Source organism: Gracilinanus agilis, chromosome 2 (genome assembly GCF_016433145.1).
Source record: "Gracilinanus agilis isolate LMUSP501 chromosome 2, AgileGrace, whole genome shotgun sequence".
Lineage (NCBI taxonomy): Eukaryota > Metazoa > Chordata > Mammalia > Didelphimorphia > Didelphidae > Gracilinanus > Gracilinanus agilis.
This window is the reverse complement of record NC_058131.1, coordinates 256,699,804-256,715,464: the sequence shown is the minus strand read 5'-3', so window position 1 is coordinate 256,715,464 and position 15,661 is coordinate 256,699,804. Positions and strand designations below refer to the sequence as shown.

The 15,661-nt window shown below is 35.6% G+C and overlaps 1 protein-coding gene across 1 annotated transcript in view; it reads right to left on the bottom strand.

Annotated features, from left to right (window-relative positions):
* Positions 1–2,297: 2,297 nt before the first annotated feature.
* The window catches only part of ZNF831 (zinc finger protein 831), a 47,270-nt gene continuing 33,906 nt past the window's right edge, over positions 2,298–15,661 (bottom strand). Inside the window, exons 4-5 of the mRNA XM_044661140.1 lie at positions 3,897–4,057; positions 2,298–3,140 (exon numbers count right to left, since the gene is read on the bottom strand). Coding sequence (XP_044517075.1) covers positions 2,298–3,140; positions 3,897–4,057 — 1,004 coding nt within the window. The remainder of the gene's footprint in view (positions 3,141–3,896; positions 4,058–15,661) is intronic.

Here is a 15,661-nt window from a genome sequence, read left to right as displayed (position 1 = left end):
TGAGTAGATGGAAAGTAACTTTAGAAGGAATGACGATTTCTGCAACCGTGGGGAGGCTGGGTACAAGAAAGCCCTCCTGGGGGAGCAGGTGGTGCTTGCCCAGATAATCCAATGATCATATCAAGTTTTGAAATCATGAAATGATACAGGCAAGTACATAGAATGAAATACAATAGATGGCCAGCTCAGCTGCTTTGTTGGGCCCCCATACACAGAAACACAACCAGCAGAAGGTCTCCAAGTCAGTAGAAATTTATGAAATTATGAAAATGAAAAATATGAAAATGAATGAGAATTTCACAGGATGAAAAGGCATGGAAGGGTTTCAATAAGGAACAATGGAGAAAGGAAGCACACCCAGCTATAAAATTGTTCCAGATCAAAGGATCACAGATCTAGAGCTGGAAGGGACTTTAAAGGTTATCTAGTCCAACCCCCTAATTTTACAGAAGAGGAAACTGAGGATCAAAGAATTTAAATGACTTGCCCAAGGTCATATGAATAATGCTCTCGTTTATGCTTTTATTACCTAATACTAGTTTAGTTAGTTTACCTTCTCTAAGTATATATTAACTGATAGTACCTATGTTCTGAGTAACAGAGAGAGATGGCATAGGTAATCCTAAAAGGAGATATTTCAAATAAAGAACTTTGCAAATTGATCATACATAGACAAAGCCTAGGACCCATTGCAACATCACCATCAGATGCACAAGATATTTCTCATTTTTCTCTTTCCTCTGAAGCATAAGCTGGCAAATAAACATCATTACAAGAAAGTTAATCCAAAAGATCCTACAATATAAATTTTTAAATTGTACAAAATCATACCAAAGGCAAGTATAAAATGATAATACAGCAGTGCAAACTTCTTTAAACTTTCCAACCCATTTATATTAGAGAAACTAAGAATATAGTAAATTCACAAGGCTGAGTGGCATGTGCCTGTTATTTTATTCATTGAGTCATGTTATGGCTAGGAGTATTAAAGGTTTTTCTTTTTAATCTGATTCTAGTCTGATGTATATAATAAACAGAGATTTAATTCATAGTAAAATTCATAGGAAATTTCTCAAATAAAATGACTGAAAATTAAAGCAGGATCAAACTCCATTTAGTTTTGTATCGTTCATGCTTTTGGAAGAAATCTAAAAGCCTATTTTTTCCTGGTTGAGTAAGGCATAGATTTAAGCTTTGGAGATGGTCAAAATATAACACCCTAAGTGAAACCACAATATGACAATGGGATCAAAGAAAATCATGTAATATTGTCCTCTCTCCCCCACAAAAAAAACCTTTCATTTCAGAGAAACTGCCCCAGTTGGCTTTTAAATGTCAGTGTTCTCCAAGAACTGAAAAACCTAGGATTTTAAAAGTTCTCAACAGGAAAGACACAAGGCCCAGACACAGGACATAGTTGACCATAAATGAGCATTGGTCATTTGTGCAACATTTTAAAATTATCATCATTTCATCATGTTGTAAGTGTCTGGAGTTTAGTTATAATTTCCACTAAAAAGGCTAAGGTTTCATAGACAAACTTCAGGGGTTTTGTATAAATCTGAATTTAATTATCCAGAATTGGCTTATGTCCCTAATGGGGAGATTGTGTTGTAGTGGAAAGAGAACCTGATTTGGAGTCAGAAGACCTGGCTCTATCATCTAGTAAGTAGCCTCAGCCAAGTCATTTAATCTTTCAAGGCCCTCGTTTCATCCTCTGTAATGTAAAGAGGTTGGGCTAAATGATCTCGAAGGTCCCCCTCCAGTTCTAAATCCGTGATACTCATTTTATATGACTCAATTATCCAAGAGTCTTATACCTATTCTCTAAACTCATTTATCCCAAGGTCAGCACACCCTTTATTCCCCACCTCTGAAATGAGCCTCACTGAAGGTGTTCCACCACAACTTTATAGACATCTCAGATGCTCGTAAACAGTCGGCCCCTTCTAGGGAGCAAAGGATTAAGAAAACTCCACAGAGCAAGGAAAGAAGGGATAGAAAGAGAAGTCTTAAAGTCATAGCGAGTTAAGATACAGAAAATATTTACAGGTTCCATTCAGAAACAATGACTCGGTGACTATCTCTGCCAAAGCAAAGCCATTAGTCCCCTCGGTCGCTCAGAGCCAGTCGGTGGAAGGCAGTCGGCCTTTTGGCCATAACTTGGTCTCTAGCTTCCAAAAAGGTTTTTTTTTCCTAATTTTAAGGTGCATCATGAGAGAAATTCAGTTTTCCTGTCAATTCAGTGACATTTACAAGTATTTCTATTCCCTGAATCCTTTTGTTTTCAAGCGTCTCTAGAGTTCTATAACTAAGCGGTCTTCATCATCACTGCTGGTGTCACTGTATTCTACTCGAGTTTGCTTCCTCATCCCTTCGAGGCTCCTTTTCTTGAGGGTTTTAGAAGATGCTCCAGAGATGTCTGAGGGCTCTGCAGGACTAGCAGCAACAATGCTCTCTTTACTGGTAATCATTCTAGTTATTTGGTTTTTCTCACCATCACCTCCTTCTCTGCAGGTTCCATGCTTTTCCCCACAACTATAATAGCTGCTGGTAGAAAAGTATGTCCGGGGTCTTACTGTCACTTGATGTAAACTACCTGTACTAGGTCCTGAAGCTGGCATCTCCAGTTGAGTCTTCCCCCTCACACCGGATGGAGCTAAGTGTAAAATTCTGGATCCAGATGAGGATTTTTCTGGTAATGGTGAACATGATCTGCCCACTACGGTAGGTTCCCTACTTGGGATGTGTTGTGACAAAGGCTCTACTGAAGCTGAACCTTGGGCCTGAGACTCATCGCTGTGAATTCTCGGGTTTTTCTGGTTTGATTTGGCCCCTAAAGAAAGAGTAACAGCAGACCCAGATGTGGCAGCCTCTGGAGGATGAAATATATCCTTGGCATCCAAACAGGAGGGCCCAAAAGGATCTAAGTAACTTTTTGAAGCTGAGTCGATTGAAACGTGTTTCAGTGTGTCTTGGGAAGGAGTCAACAGGATTCCAGTATTGAGGGCACTGTCATTTGGAAAAAGCTTGGCCTTAGCTGTGGCCAAGCCACGATGTGTTTCCAGAGGTAATCCTGATGTGGTGGTAGTGTTCTGGAGAGACGGCTCACCACATTCATTAGTGGACAGAGGCAAATCCTGAAAGAAATGAAAGAAAGTCAAAAAATCTTTAATGTTAATCAGTGCAGAGAGTTGTGGTCAAAGATAATGTAATATAAATAAAATAGTAATGATTTGTGGAACATTGAATGTAATCCAATGCCCAGAGAAAACACTGGATAGTTAATAATTAATATGATTTCTTAATAACATTAATAACAACTAACAGCTGTATGGTGTTTTAATTGTTTGCAAAACACTAAGCCAACTAATTTATGTGATAAAGGAAATTGTTGACATCATTTCATATTTTTAATCTGTTTCATAAATTAAAATATTCAAATATATATTAAGCTCTCTCCTCCCAGTTCTAAAAGTTACTCTTTTTCATGGCACAAAGGCACCATCAATGACTCATTTTTGCTGTAGGCTTAATTTTTTCTATGTCAATTGTTCTTAACGAGTCCCCTGGTATCATTGATTGTCTTCCATATAACTGATGAGCTAACAGCTTATGAAATTTATTTTTGTGAAATGATAATCAATATCTAACTATTTTCTGCCTTGAGTCTAAAATGGTCTTGGGATTGCTAATAAGACCCATATATTAAAGTATTTGTTCTTATCAAAAGTAGCCCCATTCTCATTAATTTTGGTAAAATTTTATGGAGGGAAGTAAGAGTAGGTAGAATAAGTGGCCTGCTGAGGTTTTGTTCCATCAAAATTGTACCAAAAAGGTTTCAGAACCATTGAGTCATGCCAACTATAGGGAAAGCTCACGTTTGAACTACTTACTTCCACATGTGGTTTGTCTGTTTCCTGGAAGTTTCTTGCACTTATACTGGGAAAAAAGTTTCCTGAGTTACTTTTACTGTTATCTTCACTCTTTGGATCATCCTTACAGCAAAGTGACAGTTCTGAAATTATACCAGGTGACTTCCCTTGTTGACTTGGACCTAAAAAAGAACAGATTTGTAGAAATATCTTATTTTCCAATATTCTAGACATTAGAACACTTATCTATTCTAATTTAGATATTAGAACTATCTCTTGCTGGTTTCTGCATGATTTGGAGAAAAAACTATTTGGAGGGTATTCTAGAAAGAGAAATTGGGGGTATGGAGGGCAGCTCTAAACAAGGGAAAAGGTTTATTTCCCTTAGGTTTCATAGGAACATGGAATTAGGGTTGGGCCTGACTTTAGTGATTACTTCGTCCAACCAACTCATTTTAAAGATGAAGAAAAATAAATCCCAGTGGGATCAGTTGTCTTACCCAAGATTATATATACACTAAGTAGTAAAGTCAAATAAAAGGCAAGATTTCCAATAGTTCCTCGGAGTTTGGAATATTCTAAATATTGGGTTTAGGAACAAAAAATACTTGCTTTTTAACATTAAAAAACCTGCAATTAAACTGAAACTACTTAAAAAGTTTCTCATCTTCCCTCAAGATTAATACCACAGAAAAGAAGAAAATATTGTTTCTACAACCCCATAACAATATTATTTAACTAAGAGCCTATATTTTTCTATGAATTCTAACAGTAAAAAATGAGGGTCTACAGATAGATGACTAAAAACTAAAAAAAATCAACCATGCAACTAGGGAGTTCCATGAATAGAACACAAAACTTGGAGTCAGGAAGACCTGAGTTCAAATCCAGTCTCAGACACTTACTAGCTGTGTGACCCTAGGTAAAATCTCTTAATCCCTTGTGAAAATAGATAATGGAGGGCACCAGGGATGTTATGATAAATCTAAATAGTTGTGGGTACACACACTGGGTTGTAGGAGAGACTGGACCAGGATGGGAAGACCAGAGTTCCCTGGATTAACACAGGAATGGCAGTTGGTCTTAACTTTCACCGAGCTTTCCCTAGGCCAGAGACTAGAAACAAGCGGGCAAGGTAAAAGGGTTTAACAGGTTTAATTATGTTTAACTAAAAGGTGGGAAAGGGATTTCTATACTTAAAACCTAATGACAAAACCACAGGGCAAAGGGAGGACTCCTCTATTCTAATCTTAGTGATCTAAGCAGACAGGGCCAAAGGAGCAGTAATGGAGTCACTGGGAGCCTGCATCAAACCTGGTTCCTGCAAGGCTTTGACCAGCACAGCTATGGGCTGAGGGTGGCTTTGGGGTTTCTCACAGTTATCCACAGATCATCTCAGGATATCAAAAGCCAAGGTATCCAAGTAGAAAGGGTGTGCTTGAGATGCTGTCCACCAGATCTCAAACTTCTCCTCTTTCCTTGGTGCTGCTCTGTTGTTCTTGTCCCCTTGTTAGATGCCACCACCACACAGGATCCCAGGGAAATCAGGATGTAGGGTGTCCTTTACTCTGAGATCTCCTAGGGCTAACAACAGTTTTGTGCCAACTCCTAATGGAGTCTCTCTCAGGGCACAAGCCACTTCTTCCTGCCCCTTCATTCCAGCTTGGAATGCTCCAGCCTTCCTGCTAGGTACATCCTTAATACTTAATTAATTACTACCTAATCTTCCTCACAACACCCTCCGTACCACAGTTTCCTCCTCTGGAAAACAGTATAATAGCCTATCTCCCATAGTCATGAAGATCAGATTAATTAACCTATGTAAAGCTCTCTGCAAATCTTAAAATGCTATATCAATTATAGTTATTGTTGTTATTACAAAGACATTTATCGCCAAACGATTGACCACATGAGCCACAACCATGGACCAATACCCATAGAAAGGCTGTGATCTCTGATGGGAGAAAGATGAAATTGTGGATTCTTGAGTTATAAAAGAATCAAGGAATTTTATCACTCTTCTCAATCTTTACTTAAGATTTCCTCTTACAAAAATAATTATCTCTGCATTATAATCATAGTGTAGCATTATTTAATTAGCTTTAGAAAATAATTTATGTTTCTTTGAGAGAAAGTAATAAGATAGTGAGAGTCATCAATTTCTATTAGAGCAAAGAAGGGTGGAGTGGGAAGTGCTTACTGTTTAGCCCAAGTTTAGTCTTTGGAATCCCTGGTCACCTCAGGAAAACAGTCAATGTGGAGAGAGCAAAAAAAAGATGAATAATCAGAGAAACATGCTCTCCGAGGTTAAGAAATTAAAAAGCTCCTAAGAAAAAGTAGAAAAAATCCTAACAAAATTATGCAATTTTATATGAATCTTATACTTGAAAAAAATATCTCTCAGACAGATCTCTTTAATTTTGCATTCTTTTGGTTGAAAACCAGAGTCAAAATATTTTCTCTCAGAGATATATTACCTAAAGCTCTCTGAGGAAAATACGTCTTAAAATATGGGATAATATTAAGGCCAAATTAGATAAATAAAAAAACCTCTGCTACCCTCCCTCATATATATGTATATTACGTGTAATATACATATATATAGATATGCAATTATTCAGAAAAATCTATTTTTATTCATAAAAAAGATGATTTTATTTAATTAAAATTTTATTAAAAAATCTATTCCTTGAGACTTGCTGAAGCATTTGACATTTCTCCAACTTTCCTCAAGATATCCCCATACTTAACATAAAAGAGAAAGTATTATTCTATCTCTGTAATCCTTTAATAATATTTCTTAATTAAGGAGTTTGAAAAGAACTATGCTTTCCAATAAATTCTTACATGGAAACAAAGAGTAGGGGTGGAAAATAGGCCAATGCTATAAATTCATTTCTATCTAAATCACCTCAAGAAAATCATCAGCTAATGGTGGGGGGGGGGGAGTATGGGGGTAACAGTGTGGGAATGTGAGTCCTAAGTGCCAACTCAACCAGACCACACATGGCAAGGAGGAAGACTTAGGGAATTGGGGACAGGGTCGGGGGAAGTTTGATTGGGGGGAGGGGGAAGAAAGGAACAAACTTGCAAAAAAAAAGTCAAAAGGCTTTAATAAATCAAAGAAAATTTACTGTCTCTAAGGAATATTGAGGGGGGCAATTAGATGGCTCAGTGGATTGAGAGCCAGGCCTAGAGAGGGGAGATCCTGGTTTCAAATCTGGCCTCAGATACTTCCTAGCTATGTGACCCTCGGCAAGTCACTTGACCCTCATTGCCTAGCCCTTATTGCTCTTCTGCCTTAGAACCAATATATATTATTGATTATTAAATGGAAGATAAGGACTTTAAGAAAGAAAAAAAAAGAAATATTGAGATAATATACCCTTTATGAGTAATTCAATAAAGTTTTACTTCAGAAAGTTCATTTTACTTTTCTATACTATTAGTTGAAAAAGAGTTTAAGATATTGTTCTTTCCAGAAATGATCTCTAAATCTCACTCTAAATATGGCTAGTGAAACTTTACTAAAATTGTTTCAATAATTTGCTGGGCTAGTTCTGGAAAAAAGTAACAGTAAAACTTAGAACAGAGAGTGGGGAAGGTGAGCAAATTATGGAATTAAAATATGAAAACTATCTCTCTCATATGCTCTTATGAATCCAACAAAATTAATGAGGAATATTTATTTTCTAGGCTTTTTAAAATTAAAAGAAAACTAACATTTAATTAAAGTGATCTCAAGTCAACTGTCAAATTTACTCCATGAAATATGCTGTTATAAAAATATTCTATTTCTACCAAAAATGAAGGGTGGATGAACTATCTTAATTTTTCTATTTTTTTAAACTTGTATTAATGTAATGTTTAGGTTATAATGGGCTTTCAAAAATGTTATACATTTTGACAGAAAAGAATAAGAGAAGACCACTTATTCCTCCCAGAGTGAAAAGGGGTAGGAGGGTGATTTTCAGGAACTTGGCATGAAAATATTTTAGAAACACTAACTTGAGGGAAGAAGAGGGTGGGAAATCTAGAAAGAGATTCTGACTATCCAATATTAAAATCAGATAAATTAATACAAAGGTTGAAAGTGAAAGAAATAGAGGGAAAATAATGATTAAGAAAATCTCACCAAATTCCAAACAATACCATCTTTAAAAATCATACTTCTTTTAAAAAGTGTTTTTTTTTCTCTTAGAAAAAATTCTGAAAACTTCTCCTCTTGATTTTGTGCTTTCTTGGATAAAAGGTTATCTGTTTAGAGAGACAGCATATTGGACATAAAACTAGGAGTCAGGAGAGCCAGATTCTAGTCATGCCATTCTAAGTGATATTGGGTAAGTAATTTCATGTCAGTGAAATAAGTCCTTAACTCCTGGTCTGTGAAATAAAGGAATTGAACTAGCTGGGCCTTAAAATGTATTGGAGCTATAAAAGTCTAATAAATTTTCCCTTGGAAATTTTTTTCCAAGCCTTATAGTAGTTTCATTGCTTAAAATACTTCAGTAACAAGATAGGTCTGCAGTGAGGGGGGAAAGAAAGTCTTTTTTGGAAGGGATTGCTCAAAAGACCAAAGGCATCAACAAAAATTATATTTTTACAGTTTTTATTATCTTTTATTTTTATACCACCTGGATTTCCCACCCCAACTTGACTAAAAGAAAGTCATCCCTTATAACAAATAATTTTAAGAAAAAAAATCAACAAAAATAAATTGATACATTTTAAAAATCTGACTTTATATACAATGTTCCACAGCTATGGACCATCTCACTTCCAAAGGAGTAAGGGATGGTCTTAACACTTCTTTAGTGCTAACCTTATTCTTTATTCATTTTTTTTTAATTTTTTTTCAAACCCTTAACTTCTGTGTATTGACTTATAGGTGGAAGAGTGGTAAACCCTGGGTGGGCAATGGGGGTCAAGTGACTTGCCCAGGGTCACACAGCTGGGAAGTGTCTGAGGCTGGATTTGAACCTAGGACCTCCCATCTCTAGGCCTGGCTCTCAATCTACTGAGCTACCCAGCTGCCCCAGTAACCTTATTCTTTATAAGTTCACAACATAAATTTTTAGGTGTTTTGTAGTTGTTATTTCAATTTACATGTTGTCACCGTGTGTATTCTTTCCCTGGCTCTACCTTCTTCACTTTGCATCAGTTCATCTAGGTCTTGTCACATTTCTCTGTATTTATCATATTCATGATTTATTAGAGCACAGTGATATCCATGTACTATAATATGTTTAGCCACTTCTCAATCATGGGGATCTACCTTGCTTCCAACTCTTTTTGTAATTGCTACCACAAAAACATGTTGCTATAAATATTTCAGTGTGTATAGGGCCTTTGTTTTTTGGGGGGGTTTTTTGTCAACAACATTTTGGGGGTATGTAACTAGCAGTGTAATCTCTAAGACAAATTAAAAAATATTTTTAAATTTCTTCAGTAACTTTAAAATTTGTTAATTACAGAAAGCAAAAGTACATATTAAATTGTTAAAACAAAGTAAAATAAGATGAGATAAAGGGGGAAATAAATAAAAACTGACTTTTCATTTCAAAATATATTCAGAAAATCAACTCAATAGATTTTAAAAGTATATTATAACTAAATTTCAATCATTTAAAAAGGCAAATAAAAAAACTAGAACATGGTGTAGATGGAAAGAACTCTGAACTTGGAGTTTCAAGAGACATTGGTGCAAATTCCATCTTGAACCTCACCTATGTGGTTATAAAGCAAGGCACAACCTCTCTGACCTTCTGCTTCCTCATCAGTAAAAAGGAGATGATGATACACCTGTGGCACCTACCTCATAGAGTAGTTAGAATCAAATGAAATGATGAATGTAATAGTCTTTGTAAACCTTAAAGAGATTTAAATTTTAGTTATTATTTTTGTGATTAAGGAAAATTATGTAAGGGACTAGAGGTAAAGATGTACATTTTTTCTGTAAATTCTAAGATAATAATGGAGAAGCTCATAAATCTAGAAATGGAAAGACCTTTGAAATTACCTATTACAACTCCATCTGTCTCTCTCTCTCTCTCTCAGACTCTCTCTCTCTCTCTCAGACTCTCTCTCTCTCTCTCTCTCTCTCTCTCTTTTTAAATAAATCCTTACTTTCTGTCTTAGAATCAATACGGTGTATTCTAAGATCTAGGCAATGGGCGTTAAGTGACTTGTCTAGGGTCACACAGCCAGAAAGTATCTAAGGCCAGATTTGAACCCATTATCTCCCATCTCAAGGCCTGGGTCTAAATCCACTAAGCCATCTAGTTGCTCCCCTCCCTCTCATCTTTCAAATGAGAAAACTGATGGCCAATGAAGATAAGTAACTTTTCTAAGATGATAGAGATAGTCAGTGGTTAAACTGGGATTTGAATTCTGGTGTGGTGACTTTCTATTGAACTACAATTTCTATCAAAGAATAAAAAACTACTAAAAATCATTTTGACTGATTATCTTCCTCAGGAAGCTGATGAAAATATTATCAAAAACTTCAATGTGAAAAGAATATAAACATAACTATAGGAAAAATAAAGAGGGAGATGAAATCCCAACAAAAGCAAAAAGAGAATTTCAGGAATTTATAGCATGCCAAGAAAAACAATTATCTTGTGTTCAGTCAATCACTTAAAAAATTTTTAATCTCACAACACTAAAATAACCTTCAAAAGTTTCATTTAATTGAGAAGTAAGAAATACTTCCATAAAAAGAAAGTTAAGGTATATCAACTTGCCTTATAAACTAGTCCTTAAACCTATCTATATTCACTGGAAGAGACTTCATTAAAGACAATAATCTGTCAGGACTACAAATATATAGTCAACTTTTAAAAAATAAGAGGGGAAACACAGCATGAGTTAGATAATGAAACTGAGCAGGCTTTTGTGTGGAAGGGTCTTCCAATGTTCTTCATTTACTTTATTCTTAGAAATTCTTGACACATTTTCGATGTGAATTCTTTATATCTTTGACATCTTTTTCTACCTAATATTTTGAAAGAAAGAAAATAATATTATAAATAACTTTTCTACAAAACTTTGAGCCTTGAAAAATTAAGTATAAATTGAGCCTTTTCTTGGGACATGGTTAGAGATTATAGAATTGTACAAGGAAAATCTGAGATGATTCTTCTTCTGAAACTTCCATTTTCATCTGCTTTTAAGGATCATAGGCTTAGAAAATGAATATCGGCCTAGGGAAAAGTCATGAATACCAATACCAGAGACGTTTATATCAGTTCCAGCTCTTCAAATTGGAATTCCCCTGTGAACTCTGGTGGAAGTAAACCTTTATTTAGATTTAAGGGTTTGTTACTGTTTTTTAAAGTTAGACAGAGGGTTTGACTAGTAATCTATCTAATGGTAGGTTGGGGAAGATATAAGAAACCCTTTTACCTTTTGGAAGGGCTTCATTCCTTACTAGGATAAGAATAATCAGTTCCAATATATTTTGGCAAAGGAGTAAATTTGAATAAGGGCATCTGAATAATTTAGAAATAGAAAATTATTATGAAATTAACATTCCTATAGAGAAAAATGGCAGCAAATATTCAGGGAGTTGGTTCATTCATATTGTTTCAGTCATTCACCTCATGAAACATGATTGTAGAGAAAGCAATGCTAGTAGCAGAGCATGAAAATACAATGGATTCCAAAAGAACTAAGGAAATAAATTATAAAATATAGATAGAAGATAAAGATGACAACCTACCAGAAAAGAATAAGTATAGTATGTCCAATCTATTATTTAAATATGGCATAAATTGCACTCTGCTAAAAGAGCCTTCAAAAAGTCTATTTTTAAAAAGTACTTTAGTGTATTTCAGCCATGCACATAGTAGATTTCATTCATATGCAAGAAAATAAGATTACTTGTTTCCTCATAGAATATTCCTTTAACATATTTTCCAGAAAAGTCTATACAGCACTCAAATACAAAGGGAATAATTGCCACAAATATATGCTATCAAGAGCCATTACTCAATAGATAAGTGATTAAAGCAATTAAAATTATTTCCCATAAAGTCTCAGTTAATCAACAAGCAACTATTAAGCACATTATGTATAAAGCACCATTCTAGGCACTAAGGATACAAAGACAAAAATAAAACAAAAATCCCTGCCCTCAAGGAGCTTATATTCTATTATGGAAGACATTCAAATACAAGTATATACAGAATAATGGCAAAATAATGAACTGCTGGGTGGAAACAGGGAAGGCTTCACATAGAAGGTGGCATATGAGGTGAGTCTTGAAAGAAGTGAGAGATTCTTTGCTTTAGAGATGAGAAAAGAGTGTATCTTGGGCATTCAGAATGGTCAGTATAAAGACAAAGAAGTAGGAAAAATGGGAGTGTTTTGTTTGAAGACTAGAAAGAAGAAGAGATTGGATAGAACACAGAGGACAGGAAAGTGAGAAATGAAGCTACAAAAAGATATTGGGGCTCAGCTGTAAAGGGCTTTAAAAGCCAAACAGAAGAGTGTTTCTTTTATGCTAGAAGCAATAGGGAAACACTGAAGTTTGATGAATGGGGGACATGGTCAGGCTCAATCTTAAGGAAAATCATTTTGGCATCTGTGTATAGCAGTGGAGTGAAAGTCAAATAGAAATGGGGCCACTAAACCAACTACAAGGATGCCTGCAGCCACATTAACATTATCTAAGCTTTATTGTATTTTGTTTATTTCCCCATTACATTTTAATCTAGTATTGGAGTATTGCAACCTTGGAGTATTGCAACCTGTGGGCCATGTATCTGACCCTCCTGATAGAAAGAATGAATCAATGTGGCAAGAGCTTTGAAGCAGAGAAACCAATTAGGAGTCCAAGCAAGAGGTATGAGATCCTCAATTAAGTGGGTGACTGCATGAGTAAGGACAGACTAGTAGGGGATGTGACAAAATTGGGACACTAATGCATTGCTGGCAGAGCTGTGAATTGATCCAAACATTCTGGAGGGCAATTTGGAATTATGCCCAAAGGACTTTAAAAGACTGCCTGCCCTTTGATCCAACCGTACCACTGCTGGGCTTGTACCCCAAAGAGATAATAGGGAAAAATATGTGTTGAAATATTTATAGCCATGCTCTATAGTGGCAAAAAATTGGAAAATAAGGGAATGTCCTTCTTTTGGGGAATGGCTGAACGAATTGTGGTATCTGATGGTGACGGAATACTATTGTGCTCAAAGGAATAATGAACTGGAGGAATTCCATGTGAACTGGAATGACCTCCAGGAATTGATGCAGAGTGAAAGGAGCAGAACCAAGAGAACATTGTACACAGAGGCTGATACACTGTGGTAAAATAGAATGTAATGGACTACTCTACTAGCAGCAATACAGGGAGGGAGGAGCTAACATTTAGTTTATGATTCTATATTATCACTAGAAGTTATTTTAGAATTTAAGTTGTATAAGAAAAAGAGTTGGGATAATTCTTTATTTGAATAAATTTAAATAGCTATCTTGAAGGAGCAAGAAACTGGCAAAAGGTTCCTATAACTATATTTAACATGCCTTCTTATGTTCCTAAAGGCCAAAGAACTTTGATTCCATAGATTGGTTCTTCTTGGGGAGAGGAGGAAATGAAGAGAAAGATCATCACTAATTATCTCTTTGATTAAAATTTAAAACTTCACATGTTTAAGAGCTATCCAGAACAATATAACTGAGATGGAAAAGTAGAAATTAGCTTTATATAAAATTTATTATATGAGCTTGACTAAGACGTCCTACTCCCTGGTCTTCAGGGCTGAACCAGAGAGAGAATAGCTTCATGGAAAATCTTTAGAATGAAATTTCATGATAAGTAAGAAAAGGTAAAAAGAAAAAAACATTTGGTGGCAAAGAACTGAATAGATTCATACAACATTTCAAGAACTCAACTCCCAGAAGAAAGAGGAAGAAACACTGAAAAGAGCATTAATTTTTTTTTCATTTTGTCTTAGAATCAATAATGTGTATGAGTTCCAAGGCAGAAAAGCAGTCAGTGCTAGGCAACAGGGGTTAAATGACTTACCTAGGGTCACGTGGCTAGAAAGAGTCTAAGGTCAGATTTTATCCCAGATCTCTGGACTTGGCTCTCAATCCACTAAGCTACCTAACTTCTCTCAGAAAAGGATATTAATTTTGATGGGAAAAGAGAACTTTACATATAATCTCAAATTACCATCATATCATCTAAGAAGCTTAATCCTGGTTTTTATGGTTAGACTATAAGAGAGAAGGTTGCCATATTACCAGTAAGGGGGAAAAAAAGAAAGGAAAAAAAAAAAGGAAAAAAAGTGTTGATTTGAGTTGAAAAATATAGTTAGTTATCTAAAAAATTAATATCTTAGCTTTATCTAAAAACTGACCGACTGACTTGGAATTATAAAAAAAATTTTTTTAAATCTAGTCCTAGTCTTTACATCTGGACTAGATGAGAAATTAGTTTCTTGAGAAAACTCATCAGGCCTACAGTAGATAAAACTAAAGGGAAAATAATTCTAGTATAAAAGAAAAAAGTAATTTTATTCAAAATCTCTTCCCTGATTCAAAACTGAGATATTCTCCTTAACTTCAGGTCAGACTAGTGGTAGAAAACAACTTCACAAGAACTCTCAAGAACACAGCTACTACTAGTCTTTAAGAAGACCCAGGGCATGTTGCAGGGGGAGATTATATTTTTTGTAGGAAATGAGATGGCAGCTTCAGGCAAACTGTCTCATATGATCCCCAACTGCCTACGAATTGGCACAATAGAAACTGTACATGAAGTCAGAGGGTCTGGGTTCAAATCCTGCCTCTGCTATTTCCTACCTGTGCCACCTTAAGCAGATCAGTTAGGATCATAGCACGGATTATAGGATCACAGACATAGATGAGGAGACTGAGATGAAGTGACTTGCCCAAAGTCACCCAGGTAATAAAGCATCAGAGGTAGGATTTGAAACTAGATCCTGACTCCAAATTCATTGCTTTTCCCATTGTTCCAGCTGTAACCTTTCTGGTCAGTTACATATAAATCAACAGTGTTGACCTAAACAGCGTCCAAGGTCCCTTCAGTTCTAAATCTGTGAAACTAGGAAAACTGGGACTAGGCTATAGTTTCAAACCTGGCCTCAGATAACTTCCTAGTTATGTGACCCTGAGAAAGTTACTTAACCCCAATTGCCTAGTCCTTGTCCCTCTTCTGTTTTAGACTGTTTCTAAGACAGGAAGTAAGGGTTATCAAAAAATAAAATAAAATCTCCTAAATGACTTAGAGATACCTAAATTCTGTCCCTATTCTTTAAAACTCACCTGTAATAAAGTTTTATTTCCTTTATTTATAGTCTCTTTTATGATTAGAACTAAGAATAACTTCTGGTCTAAAAAGCCAAGCCAGTAAAGGAGAAATTAGAGGAGGAGGAGGATGTGTGTCCTGGATGGACAAAATTCTGTGGAATCTGAAGGCAACTATCGGTCACTTGAGCTTTAAGGCTAGATTACAGTCAAGTGTATGCTAGTGGGTAGAAAAAAATGTATGCACACACATTTTTTTAAAGTTTAATCTGCATTATAAATACATTCTTAAGTCTAGACAACAGAGTGATAAAAACTAAGCCTGATTTGTTGTGTTTGCCAGTTTCCAAGGTGTAAAATGCTGACACTGAAGACTTAATGGCTCCAGCATATCTCAGAACCATTTGTGATTTCAACAACTCAACTTCAGGTCTTTAAGGGTTAGGGTTGCAGGTAATAAATTTGGGAGGAAATGTGGTTAGAAAAGAGAGAATAGCCTCCTGCAA